The sequence below is a fragment of the Impatiens glandulifera genome, chromosome 1, assembly GCF_907164915.1.
Source record: "Impatiens glandulifera chromosome 1, dImpGla2.1, whole genome shotgun sequence".
NCBI lineage: Eukaryota > Viridiplantae > Streptophyta > Magnoliopsida > Ericales > Balsaminaceae > Impatiens > Impatiens glandulifera.
Window position 1 is genome coordinate 160,502,030 of NC_061862.1, and position 21,684 is coordinate 160,523,713.

Below are 21,684 nucleotides of genomic sequence, written 5' to 3' on the forward strand. Positions count from 1 at the left end.
CTAATTCTATCTCAAAATACTATTCATCAAAAACACTTAAACAAAATGCATGGCAATCTCTCTAAAAAAACCTTCTAGCCGATTTTGAATGCGAGGATAATGAAGTCCAATGCATCTTTCGATCTATCGAACACTCCGGCTTAAGGAAATTCCTTGAAAACCGGTACGCCATTGACTACGAGGTAGTCAATGAATTCTTTCAAACAACAAGGGTGATACATAAAGACATCATCTTTGCTCAAATCCACGGTAAGTCATTTCTCTTCAGTGAGACAGACTTCGCAACAGCTTGCGGGTTGCCCACTGAAAGGTTCACCGATCTCACCTACTCTCCAGTGTTCATCGATGAGATGAGACACCACTTTTCCGGCTCTATGACTCCAGTTAACACCTGGGGACCCAAGAGCCTGCTGGCAAATGAATACCAGGTATTGTGCGAGATCTTGGGAAAGGCCATCCTGGCCAGGGAAAAGGTTCAATCATACACCCAATAGATCTTTGAGACGATGGTTTCCATCTTCTAAGGTACTCTAGTGAACTGGTCTCGGATTATCTTCGATAATCAGAAGGAGATGATCATCTCCGAAAAAGGGCAAACCGGTTACGCTCCGCAGCTAAGTGGCTTGTTCAATCACTTTACCAATTATCACGGCTCAGGTATCGCTCTCCATCCAAACCAGCTGTTAACAAAGGAGAGGAAACAAGAACAGATCGACAGATGGGATAAAGCCAAGGCCAAAAAGACTCCAGCCGTCGACCCCTCTCATTATTAATCTTAGGATATATCTATCTTTATCCACATAACCAATTAATCTTGTCTTTCTATCAGTTATTTTCTAATCAACCGTTGAACCGATAATTTTGGTGTACTATCGGTTCAACATCATACTTCAATGATAATCATCTCTTCTTTCGGCTTGAGCCTAAAAAGATTTAAAACTTAAAAAAATTTATGTAGAAACCAACATCCTGTCAGGGAGAAGCTACCGCTTCTCACAAAATCAAGCCAAAAATTGTCTAAAACCGAATATTTTGAAATCAACATTGGGAACATGCATGCTCATTCCTCAAAAGGCGTGACTAGTCCGAATAAGCGTGACTAGTCTATGCTGTACCGTTTCAAAAATATTCCCTTTAAAAGGTAACAAGCATTTAATGTGAAAATATGGACAATACGTAACGGTTGGATCTTTTTGAAACATTCTCATTAAATGCCTTGTAACCGCTCTCCTATATAAAGCACCTACTCACTCACAAATCAACTCACAACATCTTGCCCACTCTCTCTCTAAACCCAACAATTGTATCTCGCTCAAATCTTCAAAGATGAATGCTCAAATCAAAAACTCCCTGATGGTCCACTTTGATCATATTCAAGATCCAAGAACGAAAATGATGATCTGCAGTCTGCTAACTCAAACCGGGCTGAAGAACTTTCTCAAAAGAACATATTACATTCTCGATGAGGAGGTTACCGAGTTCTTTAACAATGCGGAAGTAAGAAACGATGGAAGTATAACAACTTACATCGATTCCGACTTCTATCGAATCACTGAGGACTCATTCGCAGACTTCTTTGAACTTCTATCCGAAAGGTTTTCGGATTTTCCATCCCTTTCCAACCAAATAATCGGGAGTTTCGGCTACATCTTTTTTAGGTCTTCCTCCTATTCGGTCGATAGTCACGGCCTAAAGGATAATCTGGATCCCCATATCCAAATCCTCCAAGACATCATTTAACGGTTCGTCCTGGGACACATGCCGAACCAGAACTACACTTGGCAAGTGTTCGAAATCATGGCCGCAATATTCCAACCCATGCCCATCAATTGGGCATCTATTATCTTCAGTCATCTGAAGGCATGCATTTCAACCGGCAGAAGAAGAATCAGATTCGCTCCTCAGATCAGCCGATATCTTCGTTCTGTCCTTCCGGAATACGAACCTAGAACCCCGATCAGCTCGGCTAACATTCTGACAGATGAAACACTGGGAAGATGGATTCAACAGATCGAAGCAAGGATGGCACAACAATAACTGAGATTGGAAAATCTAGACTAGTTTTTCTTTGTCTCTAAATGAATAAATCATCTTTTCTTATTTAAAAAAACCGATCAATTTAAATAAAATGCATGTCTTTAACCTAAGTTATCTGCTTATCCTAATGATTCCGGCTTAAAATCAGAATTTCGGTATCCTCTAAAAATCGGTCAAACATTTCGGTTAAAGCCCAAATTTCGGCTTCACATCAAATTTTGGCTAAACAAAATTCAGCAAAACAAAATCCGGCTCAATTAATAGTTTATCGCCCATAGTTTACTTCCCCTAGTTTACCGCTCTATTTTACCGCCCACCATTTACTGCCAACAGTTACCGTAGTAACTTTTGGAGAGAAATTTGGCGCCTCTTTCTAGGACGCCGTGACGGTTCAGTTACATATAAAGAAATCGGATCACTCATAATCCCCACGCTTACTCTCTCTCTTAAAAACTGCCCTTGTTCTTAAGAATTTTTAAAGATCTCTCAATATGCAAAACTCTCTTCACTCATAATGGGACGTGATAATGCACTTTTCGTCTACATCTTGCAGGTCGATTTCGAAGACATTATGGAGAAAGAAATTGAAGATATCAAACTGATGATAGCATCCTTGAAGGACTCTGGGCTGGAAAAGTTTATGGGCGGTTCGTTCACTCTCCATCAAGATGAAGTTACGGCGTTCTTCTAAAATGCAAGTCTGAAGAAGAAGGTGATCTCTTCCACGGTGGAAGGACAAACCTTCGATCTGACGGAGGAAACGTTCGCGACGGCTCTTCAACTGCCCTCAGAAGGGCGAGATTTCTCAACCGAACTAGCCGAAGCCGGAGCGGTGGAGGTGAAAAAGATCATATTTAATTCGGATAAACTGATTAAGCACACCAGGAAAAAGAGCGAATTGGAATTCCAATTCCGGTGGCTTCTTGACATTATTTCCAAATCCCTTCAAGGAAAAGGAGGTAACTTCGAAAATCTAACTCGGTCAAAGTTTGAGATGATGGCCAACATCGTTCGAGGAGATAAAGTAGACTGGACCGACGTGCTGTTTGAAAACTTATGTTCAATGGTAGCCAGAACGAAGAACTAATCCCTAGGATACGCCATGCAAATCGACATGATTTTGCAGCATCTTGGGATCCAAACCGGACCAGGTACCCCTCTTTCCATGTCCAAAATTGTCAACTCAGAAAATATCGATAAAAGTTATCACCGAGCCGAAAAACCTCCACGTGAGAAAGCGCCAAAGGAAACCGAACCAAAAGCGAAAAAGGCGAAAGCAACTGAAGCTGAACCAAAGGCTAAGAAACCTTCGATCAAGAAGATGGCCAAGAAGGGAAAAAAACCGGTAGTTGAAAAATTGGAGAGTCCATCAACCGACTCTAAGAAAACTATGTCTCCCAAACCAGCCGACTCGGAGAACCGCACAGCTTCCTCTACTCCTATTCCACTCAATGTGGAGTTCCCCACGGCTACACTAGGCGCTGAGCAAAGCGAAGCCGAACAAATCCCTCCACCAAATCCGGCAGAATCATCGGCAAGCAAAGCCAGAAACTCTACATCACAAAGGGCCTCGATGCATGAGGTAAGTACCCTTGTCCGATCTCACCACTAAAATCCCCAAAAATCCCACATTCAGCCTGCGGGGGTTGCGGTTGACGAAGTTCCTCTGGAAACTTCGGATCAAATCAATAAAGTCGTGGAAACTGTCACTCAGACTATGGAAGCTGAGGTGACGAGCAAGATTATCGAAACCGGTCAGACAAATAAAGATGACCGGATAAATGACGCAGATAAGGCCAAAGAAACGGCCGAAAATGAAGAAGAAATGGTAATGGAAGACCCTCTGGTGCAAGGAGGTAATCCCTCTGAAAAGAGTCCCACCGATTCGGCTGATGAGGAATTTCCATCAACTGGACATGATGAAAATACGCCTCATGAGGAGGCGGACAATCACGACATTACACCGGATTCTAATAATCCGGTTTCTCAACAAGAAGTCGAAAACTGGTGTAGAATTAGAAATGAAGTTAAATTCATGCATATGCTCCCCAACTACACCGACAATGAGCACTGGCCGAAACTGGTGGCCTTGGAGGACGAAGTATTTGATCTTGCGAAAAAAAAAATCATCTCGCTAGTCTTGGATAGAGGGAAACTAGTCGACGCTCACGCAAAATTAAAAGCGCTGACCAGAATGGTGGAGGACGCTCAAAAGGAACCAACCGAGGTAGAAAAAAGAGGGCACAGGAAACTGACCTCACAATCATAGAAGGCCTTAAATCTGAGATTGCAAGGTTGGAAGAAAAATCGGTGGAAGATTTTAAAGACTATTATCTGGATAACGGAGAGTCTACAAATTGCAATGCCTACCCCGGTTGGTCAATTTTTGATGTCGGTCAGTCATCCAGACCGACGGGGCACCAGCAAGAAGACAACCATCCGAAATCCATTAAGGACAAAGACGGTCGCTCTGCTTCTCCATCGGCCAAATCTGCAAGTAAGTCCTTTATTAATGTTAACTCTGCAGAAACAAATCTAGCTGATAAAGGAGGACCGAAAATGGCTCTATCGGTTCACTCCCCCCTCCTTGTACAAAGTCACGAAGTTGCCCATCTTTCGGACGATATGAGGGGACTCATTCACGAAGCTGTCCAAAGCTCAATGGACAAGTGGCAGGCTGCCGCGGAAGCTAGAGCCTCCACGATCAATTCGAAACTGATTGAGACAGTTAAATCGACAGTTCAGTCGACCACCTCTCAACTCCTTGAGATGATGCAAGCCATGTCCGCTTAAATTGAGGAGCTTGTAAGAGTTAAGGTTGTGGATACCGAAGAGCAGATCCGAGCCAATGCGAAAAGAAAGAAATGGAACAAGAACAAGAACGGAAAAGAAAGGAACTTGAAACAACTGATGAACGGTTAGCCCGAAAAATTCATGAAGAAGAAATGGCTGTTGGCCCAGGAAGAGAATCACTCACAAAACTTTGAGAAATTTCTATAAAATCTTAAAAAAACGATTACAAGAGTTGTTATCTCTCTCTTATTTTTTCTTGCTCTAATAAGAATAACATACACTTTATTTATACTAAAATAAAAAAAAACTCTTAATTTTCTAATTTAATGAAATTTGTTGAAAATATTCTATTTTCCTCATTATTGCAAATATTTTGTTTTCTTCATCATTGCAAATCTGCTGTTTTCCTCATTAATGCAGATCTTCCATTTATTTGTAAACGTTGTAACATCCAGGAGTAATACAACATTCTCCCCCTTAGTCCTGGCGTGGTTCGAGATCACGAACACCAATCAGGTGTCGCATCATCACCCGTTTTGATGCTGGCAAAGCTTTCGTAAGTATGTCGGCCTTCTGTTCATCCGTTCGAACAAATTCTACTTTGATTTGACTTCCTTTAACACACTCTCGAATGAAATGATATTTCGTGTCGATGTGTTTGCTACGACCATGAAAAACTGGGTTTTTCATGAGTGCAAGTGCAGACTTGTTGTCAACGTAGAGCTTCACTGCCTTAGGTTTCGAACCACTTAGTTCAAACAACAATGATTTCAACCAAAGTGCTTGACACGCTGCCGCTGCTGCAGCCATGAACTCTGCTTCACATGAGAATAATGCCACTGTTTTCTGTTTCTGAGAGTTCCACGAAACAAGACTATCGTTAATGTAGAACGCCATGCCCCCCGTACTTTTCCGGTCATCTAGATCACCTGCGAGATCACTATCAGAGTAACCCACTATTTCCTCGTCACCGCCTCCTTTTTGAAACACTAGACCTAAGTGTATAGTGCCTTGAAGGTATCGAAGCACCTGCTTCACTGCCTTGTGATGTATCTCAGTTGGCCTCTCCATAAATCTACTGACAACACCAACAGCATAAGAAAGATCTGGCCTTGTATGAAGGAGATATCGCAGACAACCAATGACTCTTCGATATTCAGTTGCATCAATTGGTTGTCCTTCGGGATCCTTATAGAGTTGAGCCTTATGCTCCATTGGTGCCTTTGTTGAGTTACAATCAAGCATTCCAAATTGGTTCAGCACCTTTTTGGCATATGTTGTCTGCTTGATCGATACACCTCCTTCGAACTGATCTACCTCGATTCCAAGGTAGTATGAAAGCAATCCGAGATCACTCATCTCGAACTCCCCCATTATCTGCTTTTTGAAAAGTTTGACACCCTTTGGATCTCCACCTGTTAAAATAAGATCATCCACGTAAATACCAACAATAATTCGGGTATTACCGTTGCCTCTTGTGTACACCGCTTGCTCTTGTGTACACTTTTCGAAGCCCATTTTCTTCAAACTTTTGTCCAACTTTAGATTCCACGCACGAGGAGCTTGCCTTAGGCCATACAATGCCTTTTTTAATTTAAGCACCATATTCTCCTTCCCTGTTGCCTTGAATCCTTCCAGTTGAGTTACGTACACTTCCTCTTCCAGTTCTCCATTGAGAAAAGCTGACTTTACATCGAGATGATAAATTTTCTAACCACAATTGGCTGCCAAGGCAAGAATGACTCTAATTGTGTCCATTCGAGCAACTGGAGCGAAGGTTTCTTCGAAGTCAATACCTTGTCGTTGCACATATTCCTTTGCAACTAAACGAGCTTTGTGTTGGATCACCTCACTATCTGAGTTTTTCTTGAGCTTAAATACCCATTTGAGTCCAATTACCTTGTGTCCGACTGGCAATGGGACGAGAGACCACGTCTCATTCTTCTCGATGGCTTCAATTTCTTTAGTCATTGCTTCTTCCCATTGTGGTTGTCCAACCGCTTCATTGTAGCAAGAAGGTTCCTCCGTCCGTGCTAACATCAAGTCTTCAAAATCAAGTGTCACTCGAGGTGTTTCTTCTAAGATATCGGTCATGTTCTTGTATCGAACAGGTCCTTCATCACTCCCAATGTGTCCACCTGACCATGGAGTGGGTAAACCATCGCCTTGGTCTATTTGTTCAAACACTTGCTCGAGCTGTGGAGGATTCGAGACAGTCTCTTGGAACATTTCTGAAGTATAATGTCCTCTTGTCGATCCACTCTCAAATGGGATCGTTCGAACTCCAACATGCTCGTGATTAACCTCTTCGTAAACTTTGAAGGGTTGATCACTCTTTTCATTTTCCCAATCCCATGCTGCACTTTCTTCGAACACAACGTCACGACTCACATGGATCTTGTCATTTTGTGGTTCGAGCAACCTGTGTGCCTTACTTCTCTCTTCGACACATAAATAGACAAACGTCTGACTTCTGTCGTCTAACTTTTTTAGATGGGGAGTGGTCACCTTGGCATGCGCAGTACACCCAAAAACACGAAGGTGTGCTAGGTGTGGCTTCATTCCAGTCCACATCTCAAATGGAGTTTTGTCTCGAACAGCTTTGGTTGGAACCCGATTTAGAAGATAGACTGCATGACGAACTGCCTCCCCCCAATACTTGCTCGGGACTGCCATGCTTTTGAGCAACGACCTAGCCATGGCCATCACTGTTCGATTACGCCTCTCCACCACACCATTTTGTTGAGGAGAGTATGGTGCTATGAATTGTCGCTCTATCCCTGCTTCTTCACACATCTCTCTAAATTCCCTCGAGAAGAATTCACCTCCTCTATCTGAACGAAGGACTTTGATTCGAAGTCCGGTCACATTCTCGACCAATTGCTTCGTCTTCTTAAATGAAGAGCATGCTTCGTCCTTTGTTTTCAACATATGGAGCCACGTCCACCTGGAATTATAATCAACAATCAGCATGAAGTATCAATTTCCTCCTTGGGTTGATGGCGTGATTGGCCCACATAAGTCAATGTGCAACAATTCGAGTGGCTTTTTCGCTCGAAACTTGGCTTCTAACGCAAACGGCTGTCTCGTTTGTTTTGCAACTAGGCATGTTCGACAAAGTTGTTTTGGAGGAGAAATTTTTAGAACACCAGCAGCCATTCCCTTATTTATGAGGGACTTTAGTGCTTGGAAGTTAACATGACCGAGACGAGCGTGCCATAACCATGCTGGATCTTCAAGATTAGCTAAAAGACAAACCGTTTTTGCTAATTTCAAGCAAATTTGATATAGTCGATTATGCGTTGGTCTCACTTTCATGATAAGGCATGAAGGGTTCTTAACGAAGACTTTAAGCTCTTCTCCATCCCTCACCACCCTGTGACCTGTCTCGGTAAGTTGCCCGAGACTCACTAGATTACTTTTTAAAGAAGGAATGAAAAAAACTCCCTCGAGAAGCCACTGGTCGCCATTTTTGCATTCGAACATGATAGAACCTTTACCACAAATTTGTACCGTGGAACCATCTCCGAACTTCACCTTTTTAGTGACTGCCTCGTCTAGTTCAAAGAACTTCTCTTTATCGCCAGTCATGTGATTGCTAGCGCCATTGTCCAAGAACCAAGCATCTCTTGATGTCTCATCGTTCTTAGCTTCTAGAATTTCTGGAGTCAGCTTCATTTCATTCAGCATGACAACATTGATTGGAGGAATCTCCTCCGAGATTGCCATAAGTAATGCTAGTTCGACGTTGTCTGCGTGGGTAAGGTGTGATACCTCGTTCTTCTTTGTTCGACATTGTGTTGAGTAATGTCCCATCTCGTTGAAATTAAAACAACGAATGTGACTCTTGTCTCGAGGAGATCCTCGACCACCTGAACCACCTTCTTTGTCTTTCCGAGATGGTGCTCCTCGGCCTCCTCTCCCTTGGCCTCTACCTCGGGTTCTACCTCCTTGACCACGGGTCCCACTATCTGTGGAATCCTTTTTCCACTGGTTCAATGAGTCTTCCTCGTCCTTTTTCAACCGTGCCTTCCACTCCTCCTGAGTGAGTAACACTTGTCCTTCGTTTCCTCCAAAGTTTGTGTTTTTCTTGCGCGTACGCTCCTCGAAGACCTTCAGCCTTCCAACAACTTCCTCAAATGTTAACGTCTCGAGGTTGTAAAACTACCGATGCCGGCTACCACACTAATGAACCTTTCTGGCACGGTGTCGAAGAGCTTCTTTACTATCGCAATATCATTTAGTGTTTCTCCAAGGCTTGAGTACCTGACTGATATGGATGTGAGTCGACCAACATATTGATCGAGCGATTAACTGTCGTTCATATGCATCCTATCAAACTCACTCTTCAATGTCTGCAATCGTGCATTCTTCACTCCGTCTGCGCCGACGAACCTCGTCTTGAGACAATCCCACACTTCCTTCGCCGTCTTCTTATTTGCCACCTGCATTAGAAGATCCTCCGGAAGTGCTTGTAGAAGATGTGATCTTGCCTTCTTCTCAAGTCGGACATCAATCTCTGTGCCTTCTACTGACTCGACTGCCTCCCATACTCCTTGGTCCTCCATCATAGCCTGTACACGAATCACCCAACTGATGTAGTTCGTGTGTGTTAGCTGCGGATAGTGGAATATGCCATTGTTTTGCTGCGCTCCTGATGATCCTGCACCCTTCGACATTTGATCCCACCGGATGATTTTGGGCATTCACCTGATGCTCTGATACCAAATGTTGGCCCAGGAAGAGAATCACTCACAAAACTTTGAGAAATTTCTATAAAATCTTAAAAAAACGATTACAAGAGTTGTTATCTCTCTCTTATTTTTTCTTGCTCTAATAAGAGTAACATACACTTTATTTATACTAAAATAAAATAAAAACTCTTAATTTTCTAATTTAATGAAATTTATTAAAAATATTCTATTTTCCTCATTATTGCAAATATTTTGTTCTCTTCATCATTGCAAATCTGCCGTTTTCCTCATTAATGCAGATCTTCCATTCATTTGTAAACGTTGTAACAGCCAGGAGTAATACAACAATGGCGAAACAGAAAGCAGCTGAAACGGGAGATGTCGAAATGGCTAAAGATCCTCAACAAACTGAGCAGCCGATTAGTATGATAACAAGGGCACAGACAAATAAAAGAAAAAGGAAAGAAATAACCGAACTGCTATCTCGGGTGGAACAAAGTGATACTCAAACGGCTGTAAATCCTAATGTTTCACTCGCCGATAAAAAAGAAGAGGATGATACTCCTCTAAACACAAGGAAACACAAAGCCGCATCGACCCCTTATGTTCCTCCAACCATTCAGCCTAATCAGGGTACGAACAATGAAATAATTGCCAACTACATACGAGGTGGAACATCTCCATCAACCATAACTTAGACTCGACCAACCAGATCGGAAGGCGATTTCTTCAATTTCAACCGCAACCCTTCCTCAAGACCAAATTTCATAACCGTTTGGAGCTTCAACGCGGATAGGAGGACGAGAGAATGAAATGAGGAGCAAAAGGTAAAGACAAAGGAAAAAGAACAAAGGGATAACCGAATCCTTGAACTTACAGTCTATTATCTTTTCTTGCTTTCTTATTACAACTTATTATATATATAATATCTTTGAAATTTCGGTTTAAATACTTTATTTTACAAATATTTTTCCACCACGGTTGGGCCGATATACTGGTTTTGATACTTTTCGGCTAAAAACATCAAAAAGGGAGAAATTGATGAGAAATTTCTAAAAACAAAACTTCCTACAAATCTCTTTAAATTTTTCAAAAACTCTTTGAAAACCGACCAACAATCACAAATTTTGAATATTTATTCTAAATAATCAAAAAGAGAGAAATTGTTAGAAAAATTAAGATAGTTAATTTATTGATTATCCAAAGAATCTAATCCATCCTTAATCTTATGTGCAGGAACACCTTCAATCGAGTCGGGTAAACCAGATCAAACTGGCCAAAACAAAAAGTCCAACCCGACTTAACCCCAGTTAAACTAAATCGGCTACAAAGTTGAACCGATTTGGCTCAGCTTCAGGCCCGGCCAGAACGGCTAAATCGAAAATGTTCGGTTGCTGCAATGCGTTGAAGATCTTAAAAGAAACGGGAAGATTATTACAAATAATGAATAATCTGAAGATGACGTATTGAATATATCTTGGGAACATGCAGAAGAAGGATCTAAAAGAAGGCATGCGGAAATCTAATGATTGCAGATTTTATCTAAGATCACAAGCAACCTTCACGGTGCAGACGACCGCCTCATGCATGACTGCCATGTGTACAAAAAGTAAAGCTACCTACTCTGACCGGCTCGGCTACTTGTGACCAATCAGCTCAAGAAAGAGAAATATGACCGTTGGCATATTTCCCATATAAAAGGAAGCCAAAACACTACTGAAGAAGGAACTTTTTCACAAGATTCTCAGAAGTTTTTCACGATCAAAAGAATCACAGCATCTACTTTGAAAAAGCAATCTGAATAAAACTAAACTCATACAGTTCTTTTGATCAAAGTGAAACAGTTGTAAAAGTGTATTACATCACTGTGTAAGTGATTGTAAAGTGAACGACGAGCAGTAAATAAGACTCGATCGTAGTGTATTGATTGAATATTCCTTAGTGAATATCTTTCTCACTATTTGAGAAGAAGGGGTGACGTAAGAGAGTTTACTCCGAACATCCATAACAAATATGTCTTGTGTTCTTCATTTTTTGTCTATCTAATCGAACCAGCTTTACCCTCATTCCAACCAAACCAAACTTACCTTACCTAAAACCGATTTCTCTATTTCACCTTCCTTGACCGAATTGTGCGTAGTTGCTTCAGGTTGAAACAGACATTTCCGCCCTTGAACCTGGTTCAAAAGTATGTGACAACCTGCGTAGTGTTAAGAACGTTCTAATCTCTAACCGGATTAGTGCCAATTTGCGTGTGTGTTGTAAGCGATTACCTTTAGCCGGACCCCGGTCCTATATCGGCTATCCCGATCCTAACAAGTATATTGAAATAAATAAAAAATAATGTATAATTATTTTATAAATATAGTTTTAAAATAAATAATATTATTATATGATTTACATTATTTTATATATAATTTTTTATACTTTATTTATATAAATAAATCTTATTTATATATTAATTAATATTTATGTATTATTATAAATATTTGTATATTAGAAAATATTGTTAGTATAAAATAAAATATTTTAATAAAATTATATTTTAAATTAAAATAATATAATTATAAATTAGTTTATAGATAAATTATATAGATATAAATTATATTAGTTTTTATTATATTTTAATATATAATAAATAAATTAAAGGTGAGGCCAGAGTTTGATCACACCTACTTTTCACCGTTCAGTTACAAAGCCAAATGGACTAAAAGTTACATGTCAAACATATATATATAATTATTTTTTATTTTAAGGTTGGGGGAGGCCCGGGCCCCCAAGGCCCCCTAGTAGGTCCGCCACTGCCGCTGTAACCCCTGAAAAACCCTTGTCCCAGAATAGATCGAGATTCGAGAAATTTTAACCTTAGTTTGTGTGTCAAGAATTCTTTTTAGAATAAAATACTATTTTAATAAATTTTATAAGATTATCTTGAATTTTTGAAATTAATTACAAACAATTAACTTCTTATTAAATTTCAAATAATCTTTTAAATTTGAAATAATTAAATAACAATTTGATTAAGGAAATTTATATTTTTAATTAATTAAAAATAATTAATTTAAAAGGTCATTTATTTGATAAAGAGTCGGCAATTGATTTTTAGTTTAAAATAAAAAAGGCATATGCATACAAACTTATCTTTAATTAGAGTTTTGTTTTGGTTAGTAGTTTGATGATACTCTGAAAATGGCTTTCGCGCTTCATCATTCTTACCCTTTTTTGAAAAACGGTCTCTATCCCAAAAAATCTTGGTTTTTAGAAAATTGGTTATATAATATATCTTATTTTAACCAATTATTCTTTCAGTTCTAGAGATGCAAATATTTTTTTTGAGTATTTAAAATTGTAACAACAATATTTAAATGCTGGTACATATAGCTGATCATGATGACTATATAGGAATGTACCCGAAAATATCAATTTTTAAAGGCATTAGGGTTAATTTTTTTTTTTCCAAACGAGCCCTTATAAAAATATTTTTGTGAAAATATTTCAAAAATATTTTGAAATAATTTTCTAGTTTTTCTAGATTTTTAGAAAATAGTTTGAGTTCCCAAAATTACAAAAAATAATTTTGGAATTTTAAAATGCAACCAAACAGACCCTAGGACCGGTGCCATCGGTTATAGGTGTGATTTTATTGGTCGGTGCTAAAAGCCCTTGGTCCTAGTTTGGAACCTCCTCGGTTGAGGTTCCTTGGTCGGATGTGAGAATCCTCGGTCAAGTGTGGTAATTCTCGGTCGGGCATGATAAATGTCAGTCGGACCTTTTCGGTCCTAGGTTCGAAAGTTCTCAGTCGGATGTTGAAGATCCTCGGTCGGATCTCTCGGTTGAAGCTCAAAGATCTTCGGTCGGATGTTGAAATCCTCGGTCAAACTCACTTAGTCGCAACCGAACACAGGCTAAGTTCCTCGGTCCTTAAGAACATCAAAACAACAAGGTTTGTAGTTTTGTTTAAGGCTCAAATCCTTTGATCTAAGGGCATGAGATTCTTCACAAAGCTCTTATGATCATTTTGAACATTATCCCGATGCATCATTCGATCGGTAATAGGTTCCATCCAACCAAAACACTTTTGGTACAAAAAATGGGTTTTTGATTTCCGTACTTTAATGAAGCGTAATGAGATTATCAATAGGTTCATTATGCTTCATATGATTGATTTGAACTAAAATATGAACAATGACTATTCGTTTTAATCAATTCAAGAACTTGAAATGTTCATTTTTATATGAAAATTTTGATTTTGATCAAACATGATCGGAATGGATTGGAATTGATTCAAATAGGTTCTCAACATCATTAAAAACGTGTTAGAAAACCTTTTTAGTTACTGTTCTTGAGCAAGAACAGAAAACCCGATTTTAAAATTTTCCAAATTCAAATTTGGGGCCTTTTGATTTAGATTGATTGATTGAGTTTGACTTCAATAAAAAGCTTGTAAATAATCTAGGGATCGTTTATCAATCAAGAAATCCAACAACCAGACAGTATATAAAACTATGAAAACTGAAATATAAAATTTAAATTTCAAACTAGAAGATTGAATTAGAGGGTGATTAGAAACTTACGAAGAGTTGGAGAACACTCTTTAACTCTTGTGGAAACTTTGGGCATACCTGGATTCAAGCTTTAAGGCCTTACACAAAATTTTCAAAAATTTAAAAGCTTGAAGCTTTAATGGCGGATTTTAGAACAAATTTGATTGAGGGCTTGAGAGTTGATCTCCTCCCTTCGGATTGATCGAGGCTATTAATAGCCTCCCAAGGTCGGTTGATCGACCAAGTGAGCTTCATTTAGTCAAAAGACCATTGATGGTCTTTTGATTGTTTTCTGTCCAGTTATCGGCATAGGCTATACTAATGATCGTAGGCCTAGGGGAAATGATCACCAGAGTAGAGTGATCATTTCACCTTTTGAACGAAGTTAAAAGGTGGAGAAATGGATGAGTTCCATATTTGAAAAATCAAAGATGACTATTGTTCTTATATGCCCGTGATCGTGAGGAAGATGACAAACTAGGCCTGAAACGATGTCGTTTCGGGCGAGAAATCGAACGCACAACGCTTTGTTAACGTTTCGTCTACGGATGGGCATTCTGTCGTGTTTCAGCTAAAGGCGATGGGGCACGCATTAGTTAATCCTTTGCTTCACGAGCGCGCCTTTGCTTTGTTGTAGCGGGCGACACAGACAACTCTTAGGCGTTGGATGAAAATCTAGCGCTCATCTGATGGCCGTGGTTTCTACTGCAACAATTCATCCTAATTTCGGGCACACAGGATTACAGATGATTAAAATCATAAGAATTTGTTTGAAATTGATTTTTCTTTTACCCATTTTGGCTTTGTTTTAAATCTTAAAAATATACAAAATAATTTTAATAAATATGACATATATTTTATTTTGTCAATTATTATTATTATTTATATTTTGGGTTTAATAAATAATTTATTTGAGATAAAATGGATACAACATTTATTATAAATTATTTATTTAAATTTTTTTTTATTTTTCTAAAATTAATTTGAGATAACATGAGTACAACAATAATCCCAAATTACTTTATTTATTTTTTTTGGCCATTATCCTTAATTAATTAGGATTTAATTATCACAATAATTAATTCAATTAATTATTTAATCATGGTTTTAATTATTTTGATTTTATTTATTTTAAAAAATAATTATTTTTAAATTTATAAATTGAGTATGAAAGTTTAATGTTTACCACTGCATGCACTAGTCATCTTAAGGTTCCTTTTAAGCTATGTTCCACTAGCAGATAACCTGGATACTCATTTTGTACCCTTCAAATTTTTAAATTTTATAAATCTTGAACCTATTTTAAAAATGTTTTTCTAAAATTCATGAACATGCTAATTGTACATGAGTTAAATTAAAAATAATTGGTTCGGAACGTGTCATATCAGATCTTGAATTAGTTAAATGTCGTATAAAATAAATAAATAAAATATTATGGGTGAATAAATAAATAAAATAAATGATATAAAATAGAAATATATTTTGTGTTTGATTGATTGTAGGAAAATAAATAGAAAATAAAGCCAACTGAACATAAGAGGACAAAAAAGCAAAGAAGACTCTAGCTGTTTTCGGACTAGGATCTAGTGTGGTCGGATACATGTAATGAGGATTAATTAAGGATAGGTAAAGGTATTAATTAATTTATAATAATAAAATAAAAAATAATAATTTAAAATAAAAGATTAATATTTTAATTAATAAATTAAGTGATATAATGGAAAAAATAAAAAATAATATTTTATTTTTAAAATTAAGTTATTTAAATAATTCAAATTAACTAGTTCTTAGTAATATATGTTAGGTGTTAATTAAATAATCAAAAAGAAAGAAAAAACATTTTTTTTAAAAATAAATCCAATACAAATAAATATATAACTTATAATAAAAGGAAAAAACAATACGTTTTTATTAGAAACAAATTATATTGTAACACAAAGGCAACAATGACACTTGTTAATTTATTACACAAAATCAAATAAACTGAAAAGCACAATTTGCATTAATAATATATTATATTAGTGTTATTTATTGAAGTTGAAGCTTAATTCATTCGGTAATTCCATATTAACGATATCTCCTTTACGTCCACCATCCACGCCTGCAGTGTTTTCCTTTAATAATTATAGGATTAGTGCATATCATCTTGAAATTGTATTATTCAAATTAATTAATAGATCTTGATCACTAACATATATATATATTTAATTTTATTGATGAAAATAATTAAACTCTAAAATACTTTATATACCTGCTGCTATGTTGTGTGTCCTCCTCAAAAAGGACTTTCCAGCCAAAAATTTTGCTGTTTTTTTAGAAAATAATATTTACAATTATGTTATATATATTTATTAAAAACTAAATTGTATAATTGTATAGTATTATTAGTACTATGATTTATGAACTTGAGAAACTAACCTGATTATTATCAGCATCAATCTGTAAAATAACAAATAAATAATTTTATAGTTTATTTCCATGCAATATACACCTTATTATAAGTAAAGAGATAAAAAAAGAAAAAGGAGAAATAAAATACCCACCCTTGCTTGAATAGCTTGATTGACAGAAGCAATGATAATGCCTGAAGATTTTAGAAATTGATCCCAAATAGTTGCACAAGCAGCTGGGCTCATCAAGGTCTTCGATGCTTCCACCTGATTAATTTATTTAATTAATTTCATATACAATAATTCATCTTCAGCTACCTTTTTATATATCATTAAAATTATTAGAAAATGTTTTTACAATATAATTACCCCATTCCAATTACTAGATGTTAGACTACCCTCTCCACCTCCTTCCAGTAAAGCATTATGGAGAATTTGTTGAACGTCGTCACTTTCTTTATTAATGTCCAAACGCATTATTGCCATAACAGACATAATATTTATACACTGAAAATATATAATATTATATTGATTTAGTTATTATAACAATAATAATAATAAAATAAGGATATACATAAATACCTCAACTCGAGCTCTCTTAACAATGACCTGGATCTTGTCACTTCCTTTCCAAGATCGTGGAATATCCGAGTCCGGTTCATTCAAGAGGATATAACAAAACCTAATTATTAATTGTGCACATTATAATCATTAAATCAAGCATGAACTAGCTTAATTAGAAAGATAAATTTTTATTTAATTAATTATTTACTTTTGATGCATGACCCGTAGAAGGTTATCAGATTCTTTTCTCACACTTTTCTCAATTATCTCTCTTCCATATTCCTTCAGCATTTCACCTGCTTCTGCTTCTACCTTAGCAGTGTCAATATTTGTGCCCAAGTCCTCGAGGCCAACCCTAAACTCAGAGCAAGCTGACTCTGTCTTGCGTCGAAAGAGATCTCTAAACGTTGTTTTAGTTTTTCTCTAAGAGATATGTTAATTACTTGCAACAACCGTTGTTTTAGTTTTTCTCTATGGTCCGCCTTAACAACTTCATCATAAAATTCGGCTTCTTCGTCGTATCTGAATGATTAATTAACTTAATTAATGCATATACAATAGGTATAAGGATAATAATAAGAGCATTATATTTTATATAAAACAAATATACTAGCTAGAAAAGGTTATGCATAATATTGACTTACTCGGCTAAACATTTGTCAACCATCGAAGTAATTTTTATGCCAAAACATGACACTCGAGGAATATTAACTGATGTTACTTTCAGTTGAGACCATTCCTTCAAATTATAAATTGATCAGAATAATATATTTACTAGCATTTCTATCTAATATATTAGAAAATATTTTAACATTAATTAACTTTTATTATATATATTCATACCTCATTAGTAACGAACGCATTAAATTTATCATTATTAATTTGTTCACATCTAACTTTAGCAATCATCATCTGCAAATAACCATAATCATGAAAACATATATAACTTTTCAATAATCCATATACGGCATGGAACATTTTGTTGAATTGATTCATACAATTGTTCTTTAACTATATCATAAAATCAATATAATCATAAATTAATTAAAACAAACACCTTCAATCAATAATTAATACTACCTGCTATATATATATATATATATATATATATATGGATAATAAATAAATGAATTGATTACACAATTATTGACAAAATGGCTTTATATATGATTAATAAAATAATAGCTTGTTAATGAATTAAATTGACCTTGTGAGAAGGAATGTCGAGAGCTTTATCGTTAACAACTCTATCCCATATCTCGGATGTGCTCCTAACAAAGTCGACGGCGGGAACTAAAGGTTTAATCTGTAAGGATACCTCGGACGGAGAAGAGAATCGTTTCCTTAATTCGTTCACCTTAAATATCATTCATCATCAATAGTGGTGTAAATTATTCAATATTAGGATATTAAATGTATTTTTTACAAAGAATGAATAATTACTCACATCTTCTATGAATTTAATTTTGGCGTACTGATAGTGAGATAACCCCACCACGTCAAGCTGTTGTTAATTATTGTTAATTAGTTATATAAATGGTAGGATGGATGTATCAATAAAATTAGAGGATGAGTAGTTATTTATAATAATTAATTAAGCTTACAACGAAGTAATCGTGAAATGAAGCGTCCTGTTTATCTTTTGGCTTGGGAATATTATTCCATATCTGCAATCATATTTTTAATATTTAAAACAAAAAATCTAAGTAATTTATCCACCTTTTCAAATTTATTATATACATATATATAAATATATTAATAATCTAGCTTGCCCAAATTAATATTATACCTCCAAAGTGTCTTTCAATAGGCTAGCCGAAAGCAATACGAGAGGGGTCTACATGCATATGTGCACAAAAATATACAAATGATTATTATCTTTGAAAATATTTTAGGCATTAATCAAAATATCCTCGTTTACAGAATTTTTTTTTTGACTTATTACCATTCCCATGTCACGAATAACAAATAATAATGTTGTCTTCCGTGGGGTAAATAATCGCAACATCGCCTGAAGATATATATGCATTTAATTATAAAATATTTATTAAATAATAATGAAAATGAGCTTTTATATATATATATATATATATATATATATATATATATAATGTAAATAAAATGATGAATAATTAATTAAGATACCTGAAATATAATTCTTAATAATGGTTTGTTAGCAGATTTATCACGTCCAACATCTTGAAACCACCTATTTAACATAATAAATAAACAAATTAATAAAAAGAAAAAGAAATCATACATATATATTTAATGAAAAATGTGATAGATAACTAGTTAAGCTTACGTATTAATCAAAACTATGTCGGAGAGACATAGGGAAAATAGTGTAATCTTCATTTGGAAGTTATGGTCCTGAAATTAATTAATTAAATAGAATCAATTAACTAATTAAAGCTTATTATAATTAATATACATTTATTTATAAGACATGAGATTTTGTATTGTACATCTCCCTGCTCTCTTCCGTCGCTACCCTCCAAATCCATGATAATAGTGCATCGATCAAGTATAGGAGATTTTGCGAGCCAAATTCCATGTGTTGTTTGAGTTCTATCGTGAAGGATATATGTACACCATTAATTAATTAATTATTAAAAGTTTAATTAATATTATTAATTATAATAAAGAATTAAAGAGATATATAATCTATCTAGCTACCTGCCCATCTCGGCATCCATCATTCTAAAATTGGATTTAAATAGATGATTAAGTAGAGTACTTTTTCCTGAAACCATTTTTTTAAGTGTAAAATTAAAATGATTATATTTGTTAAATAAAAAAATAAAAAAGTGTACTAACCGCTACTTTGTGGGCCCATAATAGCAACAGTGGTATAATTGAGTCCAGATTTACTAAGACTGGTTAACTCGGAGAACTCAATCAAGCCTTTCTCGTCGATATTACCATCTCCATCAATAAGGTGGGCCGACACACACTTGATTTCCCCCTCACCTAAAATGTATATTAATTAATATTAACCCTCAAATAATTAACAATATTAAATTAAATAGAGAGAAATGAATACCCATATGTCTCAGCTGACTGCAAATGGAGAGAAAAATTTCGGATTAATGGTAATGAAAGAATGAGAATGGTGTGAATTCCAACTCTTACCAATCCTCTCCCTTATATAGAGACTCCAACATGTGCATTTTAAGGTCTTGTTTGGTACATTAATTGTACTCAATTAGTCTATTTTTTTTTAATGATTAATACAATGATATTATGGAATGGATAATTGTTTTAACACAACGACAAAAACATACCGATGGTTTTCGACATCAATCTAGCCACTTCAATCCACGTTTTTCAACACACCAATAGTTCACAACATAACCCAATGAGTACCTGTAATGCTCCAAATAAGACTCAAAATACCATCTGACACCTTATAATTTAAAAGAAGATAAGAGGTCATCTTCATCTCCTTGTGACACAAATAACGTTGACTAACTAAGATAAGATCCTTGCGTATACATCTATCATCTGTTATAATACCACCGTAGATCACACTCCACCCGAAAAAAATAGTGATCGGTGATTATTTTGAGAAGATAGAGATTTTTTTTGATAAAAATATTTAAAAGATATTAATATATAATGATAAAAATAAAAAATTTAAATTTAAAATAAATAATATTTTAGTTAATGAATTAAGTGATTTAATTAATAAGATAGTAGTTTGATGATATTTTTTGAATTTAAATTATTTATGGTCAATTCAATTTTACCGGGTCCCATACCTAGATATTAATATCAAAAGGAAAGTATGAGACATATACCTTACCTTCATTCCTTTGTCTAACAATGTTTAACATACCTTATCTTAAAGTATGTTAATTAGCTAGCATAGTTACATAGTTACATATATTGTTTCCTAAATAGTCTTTTCTAGTTAGTTTTTCTGTGTTTTCCTAATTATGAAATTTGATGTTAGTTATAAGTAGTAACCATGTGTATATGAGAAAATAGTCTGAAAGACTTGATGCATTAATATAGCGCCAAGATAAATTTGAAGAGAATTCAGGAGAAGAAATAATATAATAAGCGATAAATTTTTAAAATGCGCGAAGAAAGATCCCCAATTTCTTTTTTATTGTTATGTCTACCAAGTTTAGAACTTGTTTTGAAACAATACTGAAATTTAGTAAGTAATGCTAAAGATAATTGGAGACTAATTCAGATAAAAATCAAGGATAAATAATGAAGCCTTCAAGTAAATATGGATGAAAATAGATAATTAAATTTATATTTTTTAAAAATGACTTACATTCTAACGTTTTAATTGAATTGCTAATACACTTCATAAATTGATAATGAAAACGACATTAAACTTAATTTTACTTAGAATATGTTGCTAATCTGTAATTCCACACATGTTACTTATTTATAATGCTACATATCCTACGTTTTATTAGTCTTAAACGATGCTATGATGTTTATCGTTGTCTTTAAAAGTCGTTAATTAAAGACTGTCCATTTATCATAACTTTCAATAATGATAAATAAATCAAGGAGTTTTGTATATTCGAGATTTTATTTTCTTTAATAAGACTCTTATATCAAAATAATGTATTAGATTTGGGCATCGATGATTAAATGTAAGTATGGTAAAGATTGGTTTAGTTGTTTCACCAAAAT

The 21,684-nt window shown here is 35.3% G+C and overlaps 1 protein-coding gene across 1 annotated transcript; it reads right to left on the reverse strand.

Annotated features, from left to right (window-relative positions):
• Window positions 1–10,834: 10,834 nt before the first annotated feature.
• On the reverse strand, window positions 10,835–19,721 carry LOC124913723 (protein ROOT HAIR DEFECTIVE 3-like). Its single transcript, XM_047454142.1, has 16 exons — window positions 19,702–19,721; window positions 19,168–19,231; window positions 18,812–18,859; window positions 18,627–18,689; window positions 18,470–18,526; window positions 18,230–18,379; window positions 17,866–17,934; window positions 17,667–17,761; window positions 17,466–17,544; window positions 17,231–17,403; window positions 17,041–17,140; window positions 16,828–16,965; window positions 16,612–16,725; window positions 16,487–16,507; window positions 11,612–11,701; window positions 10,835–10,936 (listed from the first exon to the last, which is right to left on the reverse strand). The coding sequence occupies exons 1-16, from the start codon at window positions 19,719–19,721 to the stop codon at window positions 10,835–10,837; spliced, it is 1,383 nt and encodes a 460-aa protein (XP_047310098.1).
• Window positions 19,722–21,684: the final 1,963 nt, after the last annotated feature.

Excerpts from the sequence above, each read along its gene's own strand:
- LOC124913723 (XM_047454142.1), bottom strand. The coding sequence starts at position 19,721 with ATGGATGCCGAGATGGGCAG. Across the intron at positions 18,380-18,469 it reads AAATTAAATTCATAGAAGAT|GTGAACGAATTAAGGAAACG; the intron begins GTGAGTAATTAT and ends ATGATATTTAAG. Across the intron at positions 17,762-17,865 it reads ATGCGTTCGTTACTAATGAG|GAATGGTCTCAACTGAAAGT; the intron begins GTATGAATATAT and ends TATAATTTGAAG.